Source organism: Diceros bicornis, chromosome 18, assembly GCF_020826845.1.
Source record: "Diceros bicornis minor isolate mBicDic1 chromosome 18, mDicBic1.mat.cur, whole genome shotgun sequence".
In the NCBI taxonomy this organism is placed as follows: domain Eukaryota; kingdom Metazoa; phylum Chordata; class Mammalia; order Perissodactyla; family Rhinocerotidae; genus Diceros; species Diceros bicornis.
The window spans coordinates 37,548,670-37,563,131 of record NC_080757.1 but is presented as its reverse complement, the minus strand read 5'-3'; the positions used below and the strand labels follow the sequence as shown (position 1 = coordinate 37,563,131).

General features: G+C 34.5%; 1 protein-coding gene across 1 annotated transcript in view; it reads right to left on the bottom strand.

Annotated features, from left to right (window-relative positions):
• The window catches only part of SKAP1 (src kinase associated phosphoprotein 1), a 257,023-nt gene that overhangs the window by 226,036 nt on the left and 16,525 nt on the right, over positions 1–14,462 (bottom strand). The window contains exon 2 of the mRNA XM_058560762.1: positions 3,952–4,057. Coding sequence (XP_058416745.1) covers positions 3,952–4,057 — 106 coding nt within the window. The remainder of the gene's footprint in view (positions 1–3,951; positions 4,058–14,462) is intronic.

The window sequence follows — 14,462 nt, the reverse complement described above, 5'->3', positions numbered from 1 at the left end:
TACATAAAGTTATTTCTTTATTTCTTTCCACTTCAATGTGCTATCAATCTCCCTGTCTCTTTCTGGAACTCCTTTAAGTTTCACAGAAGGAAACAATACTCCAAGTTTGTTTCCACTGGCTCTCGCCTTCACTTCCAACAGTGAGCATAAATGACTAGTTGTTCCAAAACGGGCCATGTAGAGAGAATATATCTCTACCTCAGTAATAAAAATATTCTATCTTCTTCATCCCTTCAACCACTCTCAACATATTCCTGCTTCAGATGGCCTCCCCTGAATCAAACTTTTAAGAAATTCTTGACTGTTTCCCCAAATGCATAAGAATGCCATCAAGCATGGGAGTGTAGATCATGTCTGCTGCATTCCAGGTGTCTCACATCTGGCGCGGATCCTGCAGTGACCACCGTAATAAAACAGGAGGAGCCTCTGTCTGGCTTTCGTCCTAACCATTCTCTACAGCGCTCAATGAAAACTTGGACTCGGAATGTGAAAGCTATTAGTTTTTAAAGAGAAGGTTTAAATGAGGAGGCAGTTTGAAGACGAGCAATGAACATCACAGCTCAGGACATCAACTACCACAACAGGGCTTCATTTCCTTGGAATCACAGAAATTGCCATCCATTTTTTATTTTGTCTTACGTGGAAAACGTTATCTTTTAAGCCAAAAAAACTAGTATGAAGACAGAGACACAGACACGATTTTATTTTTTGTTTTTAAGTCTGGAAGGAGAGAGAAATGCTAAGCTACTTGCACTGAAAAACAGATGAGCATGTGGACAGCATCCATGACTCGACGCAGCTCTCATTTCCTGGGGTCAGTCACTCCAGACTACAGAAAGGTGGCAAATGGCACATTGTAACAGCTGTGATGGAGCCAGACGCTTTAATTCACAGCAAGTCCACATCTGTGTCCACTGAATTCTGAGCCACCATAAAAATTAGGGCCAAGCCCCTAGAGTTTACCAAGAGTCAGATGCAGTAATCTTTTCACCTCTCTTCACTCTTTTCATTCTCGAGCAGCACAAGTTGAGGAAAGAATCCAAGGAAGTAAAGCAAGGACAAAACAAAGGTAGAGTGGAAAGTTGTGGAGAGGAAAAAATACACATAGTATTTATATTTATCTAGTGGATTTCCCAGATTATCCTGCTAGAGATATTTTACCTACCTTCCAAACAAGCCCTGATGTGCCAAATTATAGTTTTAGATAGCTTCAACCCCCCCAATTTACCACCCTCCTAAAATATTATAGCTTTAATATAACTAAAGATAAAACTTTTAAATGACTTCCAATAATTCTTTTCATGTTACTTGGCAACTTGCCATATGCATTTAACTCTCAAGTTTGATGACTTCCAAATTTCTTTTCACACCCAGTTTTTGGGGAAGATACAACTGCCCCACAACAAAAGTAAATATGGCTGGCATTGCACAAGCTTTCAGCAATTTCAAAACAATGGTATCAATATATATAAATGCATGACATTGACTGGCCCTAAATGGGACTATAGAGGCAATATGGCTGAAGAAGAGGTTTCAGTAAAACAGGGGTTACATTAACAGGATGATGATTGAATGAGTGGATATAAGGCAATTTCAAACAGCTTGCCAAAGGAAAGCCTCATTTTTCCATTTTCTTATACAGTATCTAATTTCTGGCTCCTCATTTCCTCCGTGATCTGATAATTATGAAATTCTAAATAAAGTGTCATCTTTCTTGCAACAAATCAATGAACAGAAAGCTTCCATCAACAATGCAGATGTTTCCTAAAGCTCCTGCTGATTATTTCCTGAATGTCTATCCCACAAGCCACACAGCAAGTTCTTTGAGAACAAGGAACCCTCTCTATCCCATAACAAATACAGTTTCTATGAGTGCGTGCATGGGTGCGTATGTGTGTGCATGTGTGCGAGTGTGTCTGCATGCATTTAAAAAGAGGACTAAGAAGTAATATGCAACTGATAACAATGAGTCACCACAAAATCACTTTTTTTTGTTTTGTCTTGTTTTGTTTTTGGTGAGGAAAATTGGCCCTGATCTAACATCCATTGCCAATCTTCCTCTTTTTGCTGAGGAAGATTGGCCCTGAGCTAACATGTGTGCCCATCTTCCTCTATTTTGTATGTGGGATGCCGCCACAGCATGGCTTGGTGAGCAGTGTGTAGGTCCCCACCCGGGATTCGAAACTGCGGACCCTGGGCCGCTGAAGTGGAGTACATGAACTCAGCCACTATGCCACTGGGCTGGCCCCAAAATCACCTTTTTTTTTCTCTCTTACAAATTTCAAATTGAAATTTAGCCCTTTCCAAATGCTGTCGTACAAATATGGGAAAGGAGAATTTCTACTCATTGTATGTTTGTCCCTACACGTGCAGTAAAATTGTTTTTCATTCTTAATCACAGACTTATACTAATAGCACCACCATATATACAGTTATATTTTGGGCATCCTTCTCCCTATAATACAATTTAAAATAATTCCACCTTTATTCCTCATGCCATCCTTAGAATAATCTTATAATACAAAGGCCAACTTTGCATTATAAAAAATAAAAAATTCTATGGGTCACTAACTAAACCTTCAGGTACACAACTAAGCTTAAAATGTATCTACTAATAAAGTAATATTGTGGGGAAGTTTGTTTTAAACACTCTTCCAGCCTACCAAAAATTATAGATATTCTCACTTTTGCAAAAAGCTCCCATCTTGTGCATTCTGTTTGTTTCAATTACTCAGGGCAACCCAGGCTGATAATTACACAGTCCCCAGTTGCTGAGTAAAAGTGATGCTTAATTAGCCAGCAGGAAAGATCAATTAAGATCCAGCAGGACATCTTGCGAGGTTCTCTCACATTCCTGGAGGGAACAGATTCTGGCTGTGCCCTCCGAAAGGATAAAATTCTTTGCTTCTAAAGAGTTTCAATGAGGTTTCTAAAGTAGATGCTAAGATCGGTCAGCCACACAAATTAAATCCCAGTCATAAACTTGCAGATGCTCTCCCTGTTCTAAAAGTACTCAGTTCAAACATTCTGAATCACATTGCCATGGGATCGGAAAAGGCTTAAAGTAATACTCACTTATCCCCAACTCTCGTTCACTTACATTTCAAGCAAGAGGTGGTGGGGAAACACATTGTAAAGGAAAATTTTTATTTCTTCCTCTCCCAAGCAAGTGTAACCATCTGTCAGATGTTCACATTCTAAAAGGCACAAATTAGGTCAGGGCCTCTTATAAAAAAATCTTAATGACAGGGCTAGCCCCGTGGCATAGAGGTTAAGTTCGGTGTGCTCTGCTTCAGCGGCCTGAGTTCTTGGGTTCAGATCCTGGGCGCGGAGCTAAACCACTAGTCAGCTATGCTGTGGTGGCAACTCACATACAAAATAGAGGAAGACGGGAAAGATGCTAGCTCAGGGCTAATCTTCCTCAGCAAAACAAACAAAAAACTTAATGAGCACTATATTCCAACCCAGTCTGAGACTAACACATGCCAATATAGTCAAAGAATCAACTGGATAAGTCTGGTTTAAGTTTTCTATTAGGGAAGGAGATGTGGAAGTAAAATCAGGACCAAAAATCGTAATGAAAATTAATTATCTCATACTGCCTTACATCTTCCCTTTAGTAATTTGGACAAGCATAAATGTTTAGCTTTTCACACATTTTTCAAAAGTGTTCAATAAAGACCAACATAACAATCCAAAGCTAAAAGCAGAATAATTAACTTAAGATATATAATTATTAAAATATTTCTATTTTGGTAAACTAACTACACTAAGTATGTCTACCTCCAATTCAATTTAGCAAATATTTATTAAGACACTATTTACCAAGTACAAAGATCTATGATAGGTATGTCTTACCTTGTTAATTTATACAATATTAAAGTAGATTTTACTGATTATAAATTGTTTTAAAGCTTATGAAAAAGAAGAATGGAACCAGTTTATACAAACCTAGTTCTGACTTGCTGAAAGCCACGTAGAATATGGTCTCTGTGGTCCTTTGCACCAGCACTGAGGTTCTCATTCCGCAAACCTTCCGCCAGGAATTCCTCAGCATCTAAAAGAAAAAGAAAGTTGATCAATAGAAAAGAAGTACTAAGGGAGAAAGAGGAAAATCTGAAGGATTAAGAAATGGCTATTATTTTATCTTTAAAAACTTCAAAGTTGCAGAACAATGTGAATGTACTTAACGCCACAGCACTGTACACTTAATAATGGTTAAAATGGTAAATTTTATGTTATGCATATTTTACCAGAATAAAAAATAAGTAAAACTTTATACATGCCTATAAGTGACACCTTCTGATAATCATGACCCTGCTATGAATTTAGGAAGCTACTGCATATATCAACCACAAGAAATAACTATTTTCTAAGCCACTTTAAAGAAACATTTGAATGTTAATCATCACTGATGGCAGAGGATGGACTGTCAATTCCATGTAAACATATAAATATTACAAACAAGTCATAGAAGATTGCAGGCCAATAGAAGCTAGAAAGAAATACTAATAAACAAAGCTGAAAAAAAAATAGAGCTTAACTGCAAAATCAAGAACAAAAAGGGCAAGCATTCAAAGAAGAAAAATTAATTAGCAGATGCATCATCAATGAAAATGACAATGCAACCAAGTGAGGAACTCACATGGAAAAGAAAAATGTGTCCAACAGAAGGAAACCGCAATTAATGTTAACATACATTATAAAATAGGGACATAGGAAATATATAATATGAAACAAATCATGTTATGTTAAAAGAAACTGGGGGGGAGGATCTAGATATTTTCAAAGACAAAATACATTGATAATGGTTAGAATTGCTAGAAATACTAGCTACATACTTTATTGTGCATAGAAGGGTTACCATCCCTAAAAAGCCTACAAATAATATAGTTAAAATTTTCCACCTCCAAAAATAGTGCCTGTAACATGCAACTGTATCCTTTATACTATCAAAATAATGTTATGAATTTATACAGTTGGGTAACATAAGCACACTTAAAAATTTTTTCTATACTCACACCACTCAACAACACCAAACAAAAAAAATCCAAGATAGCCATCACCAGGGCTTTTGATGAGGTATAAAGTTCTAGAAATTGAAATTTTCACAGAGGACTACCATCAGCTTCCAGGCCTCACATCACATCTATTGCATATGTCATTTAATGGTTTCCTCCAGAGTCCTCTGAACTCTAAAGAACAAGGAAATGAGAAGTTGAATTAAAAGGTAAAAATAAATAGTATCTGAAATTCAATTAATATCACACACCATATTAATAAAAGAAAGGAAAAAGACCATATGATCATCTCATAGATGCAGGAAAAGCATTTGACAAAATTCAACAGCCCTTCATGATAAAAAAAACACTCAACAAACTAGGAATAGAAAGAAATATCCTCAGCCTGATAAGAGCATCTGCTAAACCCCAGAGCTAATGTCATACTTAACGGTTAAAGGCTGAACGCTTTCCTCCTGTTCCTAAGGTCAGGATCAAGACAAGGATGTCTGCTCTCACCACATATAGTCAACATCGTTCTGGTGCTAGCCAGGACAATTATGCAAGAAAATGAAATTAAGAGAGTCTAGATTAGAAAGGAAGAAGTAGGGGCCAGCCTGGTGGCATAGTGGTTAAGTTCACACACTCCGCTTCTACGGCCCAGGGTTCGCAGGTTCAGATCCCAGGCACGGATCTATGCACCACTTATCAAGCCACGCTGTGGCAGGTGTCTCATATATAAAGCAGAGGAAGATGGGCACAAATGTTAGCCCAGAGCCAATCTTCCTGAGCAATAGGAGGAGGATTGGCAACAGATGTGAGCTAAGGGCTAATCTTCCTCACCAAAAAAAAAAAAGAAAGAAAGAAGTAAAACTATCTCTATTTGCAGATGACACGATCTCATATATAGAAAATGCTAAGAAATCTACTAAAAAACTATTAGCATTAATAAACTAGTTCAGCAATTTTTTAGGATACAAGATCAATACACATAAATCAATTGTATTTCTATATAGAAGCAATGAAAAAACCAAAAATGAAATTGGGAAAATTCCAATTAAGACAGCATAGAAAAGAATTAAATACTTAGGATAAATTTAACAAAAGAAGCACAAAACAAACTCTGAAAAGTACAAAATGTTGTTGAAAGAAATTAAGAAGACTTAAATAAATGGAAAGACATCCCATGTTCATGGATTGGAAGACTTAATATTGTTAAGATGGTAATATTCCCCAAATTGATCTAAAGATTCAATGCAATCCCTATAAAAATCTCAGCTGGCTTTTTTGCAGAAATTAACAAGCTGAGCCTAAAATTCATTTGGAAATTATAGAGACCCAGAATAGCCAAAACAGTTTTGAAGAAGAAGAACAAATTTGGAGGAATCACTACTTCTGATTTCAAGACTTACTACAAAGCTAAAGTAATCCAGACAATATGGTACTGGCATAAAGACAGACATATAGATCACAGGAATAGAATTGAGAATTCAGGAATAAACCCTTACATTTATGGTCTATAAACTTTTGACAAGGATGCCAAGATAATTCAATGGGAAAGAACAGTTCTTTTCAACAAATGGTGCCAGAACAACTGAATATCTAGATGTAAAAAAATGAAGTTGGACTTTTACTTCACACAGTATACAAAAATTAACTCAAAATGGATCAAAGACATAATTATAAAACCTAAAACTATAAAGCTCTTAGAAGAAAACAGGCATAAATCCTCATGATCTTGGATTATGCAATAGTTTCTTAAATATTGACACCAAAAGAACAAACAACCAAAGAAAAAAAAACAATTTGGACATCAAAAATCAAAAACTTGGGCTCGCCCCGTGGCTTAGTGGTTAAGTGCACATGCTCTGCTACTGGTGGCCCGGGTTCGGATCCCAGGCGCGCACCGATGCACTGATGCATCTCTGGCCATGCTGAGGCCGTGTCCCACATACAGCAACTAGAAGGATGTGCAACTATGACATACAACTATCTGCTGGGGCTTTGGGGGAAAAAAAGGAGGAGGATTGGCAATAGATGTTAGCTCAGAGCCGGTCTTCCTCAGCAAAAAGAGGAGGATTAGCACGGATGTTAGCTCAGGGCTGATCTTCCTCACACACACACACACAAAATTAAAAACTATTGTGCTTCCGAGCCAGCCCTGATGGCCTAGTGGTTAAAGTTCAGTGTATTCCACTTCAGCGGCCTGAGTTCGGTTCGCAGGCGCCGAACCACACCACTCGTCTGTGAGTAGCCATGTTGTGGCGACAGCTCACATAGAAGAAATAGAAGAACTTACAACTAGAATTTACAACTATGTACCGGCGCTTTGGGGAGAAAAAAAAAAAGAGAGAGGAACATTGGCAAAAGATGTTAGCTCAAGGCAAATCTTTCTCAGCAAAAACAAACAAACAAACAAAACAAACCATTATGCTTCAAAGGATGCCATCAGGAAAGTGAAAAGACAACCTACAGAATGGGAGAAAAGTTTTGCAAATCAAATAGCTGATAAGATATTTATATATAGAATATATAAAGAACTCTTACAACTCAATAATAAAAAGACAAATAACCCAATTTTAAAATGAGCAAAGGATATGACTAGACATTCATCTAAAGAAGATAAACAAATGGCCAACAAGCACATGAAAAGATGCTCAACATCAATTGTTATCAGGGAAATGCAAACCAAAACCACAATGAGATACCACTTCACACCTACTAGGATGGCTATAGTAAAAAAGATGGACAATAATGAGTGTTGTCAAAGATGCTGAGAAATCGGAACCCTCATACCTTGATGGTGGAAATATAAAATGCTGCTGCCACTTTGTAAAACAGTCTGGCAGTTCCTCAAAAGGCTAAACAGAGAGTTACCGCATTTGACCCAGCAATTCCACTACTAGATATATACCCAAAAGAAATGAAAACAGGTGTTCAAACAAAAACTTGTACACGAATGTTCATAGCAGAATTATTCATTGCCAATACATAGAAACAACCCAATGTCCATCAACTGATGTATGGATAAATAAAATGTGGCATACCTATACAACGGAATATTATTCAGCAATAAAAAGAAATGAAATGCTGATGTGCGCTACAATATGGATGAATCTCTGAAATCATGATGCTAAATGAAAGAAGCCAGTCACAAGGACCACATATTGTATAATTCCATTTACATGAAATATACAGAATAGGCAAATCTATAGAAACAGAAAGTAGATTCGTGGATGCCTAGGGCTGCAAGAGGGAGGGACAGGGATGGAGGAGTGAAGGCTGAGGGGTTCAAGTTTTCTTTTGGATTGACGACAATGTTCTAAAATTTACTGTAGTGTTGATTGCACAACTCTGTGAATATACCGAAAGCCATTGAATTGTACCCTTTAAATGGGTGGGTTGGATGGTATGTGAATTATATCTCAATACAGCTGCTAAAAAATAAAAACAAATAAATAAATAAATGACAACATCTACACATATCCTTCTAAGCTTTCAAAATTCAAGGAAAATGAAAACATCCCTCAAGCACCTGGACAGAAAAAAATAAGTAGCCTACAAAACAACGGAGTCAAAATGGCCTCACCACAAAATGAGCATCAGAAGATGAAATGTTTACAGAGTTTTAAAGGAAAAATTCTGTGCTCAAGAATTCTAAACATATCCAAGATGCTGGTTATACAGAAAGAGACCAGAAAAACATTTTCAAACAGTTGTGACTCTGAATTCTTTCTCTACATTCTTTCCTGAAGAAAATCTTTTCAAAGGTACACTCTGATTAACAGAGAGAAAAGAGGCAGTGATGAGTATCAAAACAGCAAAACAAATTAAATCTCGATGACTGTGGTAAGTATGGTTTAAAACTTATAAAAAATATCAAAACTAATTCTTAATTAAGGTGAGACTCAGTGTAATGAAATGTAATAATTATCTGAATCCCAGCTAGGAAAGGAATAGAGAGGAAGGAAAACAAGCCAAATTACTTATTTACAGAGGGCCAGTGGATACTATTCCATCCTGGACAGTGATAATTAAAGGAAGTGGGTTTAACTATGATTTTTCAAAATGCAATGATAGAAAAGTAGAATAAAAGGTTTTAAAAATATTCAATACAATTAAATATAGGAAAAAGAAAAACAAAGTAGCATAAAAGTAGAACTCAGGAAATAAGATGACAAATCACTGGCGACAATAATTGTGAAAAGTTAGACTCCTCTATTAAAAGTGAAGCATTTCAGACTATGTCAAAAGATAAAATTAATTACCGTTTAAAAGATACACACCCGAAACAAATGAAGCTGAAACTAAAAGAAGAGAGGTGTGCAAAATGTCCTAGGCAAATTTTCTTAAAAAGCAAGAATAGCAATAATTCATATCAAAGCAGAGCTCAAACAGGCCAACAGAGTCATTTTATCTTATATAAGGTACAATCCACAATAGAGATCACCTGTTATGTGCTAAATAGCATAGTACTAACACATATACAGTGAAAATTGTGAGGAAAATGAGTAGAAATTCCTGAAAAAACAATTGTACTGTCACTACTAGTCTTTGACAGATTAAGTGGACAAAAATGTATAATTATCTAGGAGAATTATGTCCAACAGAAATAAAATACCAGCTACACGTATAATTTTAAATTTTCTAGTAGCCTCATTTCAAAAAGTACCCAAAAAAGAGATGAAATTAATTTTTATTTATTGACATTTATTTATTTTATTTAACCCAATAGATCCAAAATATTATCATTTCAACATGTAATCAACATAAAAATTATTATTGAGATATTTTACCATTTCTTGTATTAAATCATCAAAACCCAGTGTGTATTTATACTTAACACATATCAGTTCAGACTAGTCACATTTCAAATGCTCAATAGCCACATGTGGAGACTGGTTACTACATTGGATAGTGCAGATATAGAGGATTTAAATAATATAATTAATAAGATAGATAATAGAAGTGAACTAAACTCTGTAACCTAAAAATAGAATATACCCTTTACAACTGGTATGGAAAATTTATAAAAATTGATTAAACACTAGATTACAAAGAAATATGAATAATTTCTTAAAAACTCAAAATTAAAAAGATCTTATTTTATGAACACAATGAAATAAACCAGAAAATATTAAAAAGAGTAAATAAGTCCCCCCACATTTAGACATTGAAAATACACTCCTACATATATTGTGGGTCAAAGAGGAAACTCAAAACTATAATTACCACCTACTGAGAAAACAGCTTGTATAAAATATTATAAGATATGATGAGTATTGTACAGAGTGACACATTCACAGACTTAAATATTTCCACTATTAAATGAGAAAGAATGAAAATAAATGCAATAAGCACCAAACTCAAGAAACCACAAAAAACCAATAAGACAAGCCTATGGAAAACAGGGGGAAGGAAACAATAAAGATAAAAGCAGAATTAATAAGCCAAAAGAGTGGTTGTCTAACAGTGCTCTCCAGAGTCAAAAGCCTCTGATAAGGAAGAGAAAGAGTCGGGGAGGCGGAGTGAGTGGGACTCTGGGAAACTCCCTACCTTCCCCTCACTCCTCTTTGCTTTAATCACAAGCGCCTGGCTTTTGTCTGTTTATACACTGGGATTTCACATAAGATTTTAATTTTGTAAAGGGTTCCATTGTACAACTTAGTGGTTAAAAACCACCGAACTTAAAAATAGTGAAAAAAAAGTGTAAATGCTAAATACGTAAGAGCTGGGATTTTTCAGAGGTGAGGGGGGAATCCAATAAATTGATAAACCATTAGCAAATGTAATCAAGGAAAAAGGAGAGAAAGCACAAATATACAGAAATCAGGCAGAATCAATGGGAACAACAACAAATATAGAAATTTTAAAAACATAATAAAATATGTTATAAAGTTGGTGATATTTCAAGATATTTTAATTTTCTTCTTCATGCTTTTATGTGCAATTTGAATTTTATGATAGTGGGTATCATTTTTACCCTTCTAAATGGTCATGTTCAAAAATAAAGTGCTATATAAACAAAATAAAATGTCATGCAAATAAATTCGAACATAACAATGAAACAGTTTCTGAGAAAAATATAAATTTCTAAAAGTAAATTGAGAAATGGAAAACCTGAATCCTGAATAGTGTAATAACCAGGAGGAAAGAAGAAAAGGTTGTCAAAAATATTAAAAAAAAAAAAAAGTTCAGATTCATATAGATTTATAGGTGTCTTAAAGCTTTTTAAGTAATAAATAATTCTCATTCTATATAAACTATCCCAGAGCATGCAAAAAGAGAGAAAGCTTCTCAAATAATTTGGCATAAGCTAGCATAACCTCAGTTCTAAAAGTGCATAAAAAGGAATCAGTTTAAAGTTAATATAGATACAAAAATCCTAAATAAAATACTAGTAGATCAAACCTAGCAGTATATTAAAAGAATAATATAAAGTTTATCCTGGGAATATAAAGATGTTTCAATATTATTGATGTATTATACATTTATTTAATAGGTTAAAAGAGAAGTCTATGCAAACTTCTTGCTAAGTGTCAAAACCTCATATGATAGTATTTATTATCTATTTGTGACAAAACTGTATTAAACAGAAATAAAAGAATACCTTCTTAACCCCTAAGGAATACATAGACCACAAAACAGCATCATATTTATGGTGGAAAAATTAAAGTCATTAGCATTAAAGAACAAGATTGGTTTGCCAGCTACTCCTACTATCAATTAACATTGTTCTGGAGGTTCTAGACAAAAAGAAGCCTAAGAAGGAAAAAAATGTCATTATGTGCAATATTATAACCAAATATATATAAGCGTAAAACTATCAACTTGAAAAACTTTTAGAAATTGTAAGAATTCAACAGGGTAGCCAGAAGATAAATATTTTAAAAATCAATAGCTTTCTGGGTAATTATAGAACAGTTTGTGTTGGACTAACTTTCCCACAGATAAGAATTGCCAACACTGGACAAAATATTTTTAAAAACCATTTTAAAGCACCAAACAGTAGCCAAAAGCAGGCAGAAATTGGCAGGGATTTGATGCTTGAAAGAAAGGAACTTAAGGGTAAGACTTGTGTTCATACAGCTTTTCACCTAAGGGTTCCCCCCTAGTCCCTGTGGTCCAGCATCTGGGGAGTACCCTTAGGCAAAAAGCTTAGTGGACTGAGGGACAACATCAAATGCCAAAACTTACATATATTTGGAGTCCCAGAAGAAGAGCAAAAAGAGACTAGGACAGAAAAATGTACCACAAGAAATAATAGCCAAAAATTTCCCAAATTTGGTGAAAAATATAAATTTACACATTCAAGAAGCTCAGTGGACCTCAAGTAGGATAAATGTAAATAAAACTAAACATAGGCACGTTACAGTCAAAGTGCTGAAAACCAAAGATAAAGAGAAAAATTTCAAAGAAGCCAGAGAAAATGACCCATTACATATAGGAAAATAATGATAGGAATGAGAGCTGACTTTTCATCAAAAATAATGGAGGCTAGAAGACACTGGAACAACATATTTAAAGCTGAAAGGAAAAAGAAAAAAAATTGTCAAACCAGAATTCTATATCCATTGACAATAGCCTTCAAAATGTGAAGGCAAAATAAATACACTTTTCAGATTAAAAAAAAAAACTGAAAAATTTTTTTGCTAGGAAACCTGCACTAAAAGAAATCTAAAGGCAGTTCATCAAGCTGAAGGGAACTGACTCCAGAGGGAAACCCAGATCTACAGGAGCACCAAAATACTAAATATGTGGGTAAATAGAAAACATTATCATTCTTTCCTCTTTCTCTTAATTTCTTCAAAAGACAACTGGCAATTTAAAGCACAGATTATAACATTGCATTGTGCAGTTTATAACATATGTACATGCAAAATATATGACACCAACAAAACAGAGGATGGGGGAAGGGCAGTAAATGAAACTCCTTTAGTGGTACAATATTAATTCTGAGTAGACTGTGGGAAGTTAAGGAACATACTGTAATCACTGGAGCAATCATAACAAACAAAATAAAGAGGTATAGTTTAAAAAAATAAAGAAATTAAAATAGAATACTAAATAGCATTTGATTAATTTTTTAAAAAGGCAAATGTAACCAAAAAAGGTGACAATTAGAAAACAGTTAAATGATAGACCCTAAATCCATCCATAACAATAGTCATATTGGATGCATATGAACTAAACACTTCAATTAAAAAGCAGAGAATGTCTGACAACAAAAAAATGCAAGACCAAATTATACACTTTCTACAAGAGACACACTTTTTATAAAGACACAGATAGGCTGAAAATACAAGAATGGAAATGATATAGTATGCAAACAGTAAGCATAAGGAAACTGGAATCGCTATATTAACTCAAACAAAGTAGACTTAAGACAGGGAGTATTACCAGAGATAAAGAGGGATATTTCATAATGATAGAAGGGCCAAGTTATCAGGAAGATAGAACAATTATAAATGTGTATGCACATAATAACAGAACTTCAAAATACTTAAGCAAACTCCAACAGAACTAAAATGAGAAAAAGACATATCCACAATCATAGTTGGGGATTTTACAACCGTCCCTCAGAAAATAATAGAACTAGACAAATAATCAGTAAGGAGATAGAGGACCTGAGCAATACTCTCAACCACTTTGACCTAACTGACATTCATAGAATGCTATATCCAACAAGTGCAAAACAAAACAAAAACCACATTTTTTTAAGTGCACGTGAAATGTTCACTGAGATATACCTCATTCTAGGCCATAAAATAAGTCTTCATAAATGCTGAAAGTCTAAAATCTTACAGAGTATGTTCCCCGACCACAAAGGAATTAAGTTAGAAATCAATAACAATGAGATATCTAAAAAGCCTCAACAATTTGAAATAACATAAATCAAAGAAGACATATTCTTCTCTGAACAAACTGAATGATTATAAAATACAACATATCCAAATTTGTAGGAAGCAGCTAAATCCACACCTAAGGGAAATGTATAGCTTTAAATGCTTATGTTAGAAAAGAAGAAAAGTTTAAAATCAATGATTTAAGTTTTCACCTTAAGAAACTAGAAAAAGAAGAGCAAATTAAACCTCAAGTAGGAAAAAGAAAATAATAAAGATAAGGGCAGAAATCAATTAAATAGAAAATAAAAACCATTCGTTGGTTCTTTCAAAAGACCAATAAATTTGATAAGCCCCTAAGGAGTTTATCAAGATTCATAAAAGGAAAAAAGATAAAACACAAATTACCAATACCAGATTGAGGGATCAAATATAGATTGAGAGGAGAAAGGAAGAAAAGATATTTCTCAAACTTTAGAAACAAACACAAACATATTCACCTTTCCCTCTAATAAAAAAGGTATTGTGCTCATTGTAGAAAATTTGGAAAATAAAGAAATTGATATAAGGAAGAAAATTACAATTACTTGCAATCCCATAACTCTTTCAGTTTTTATTC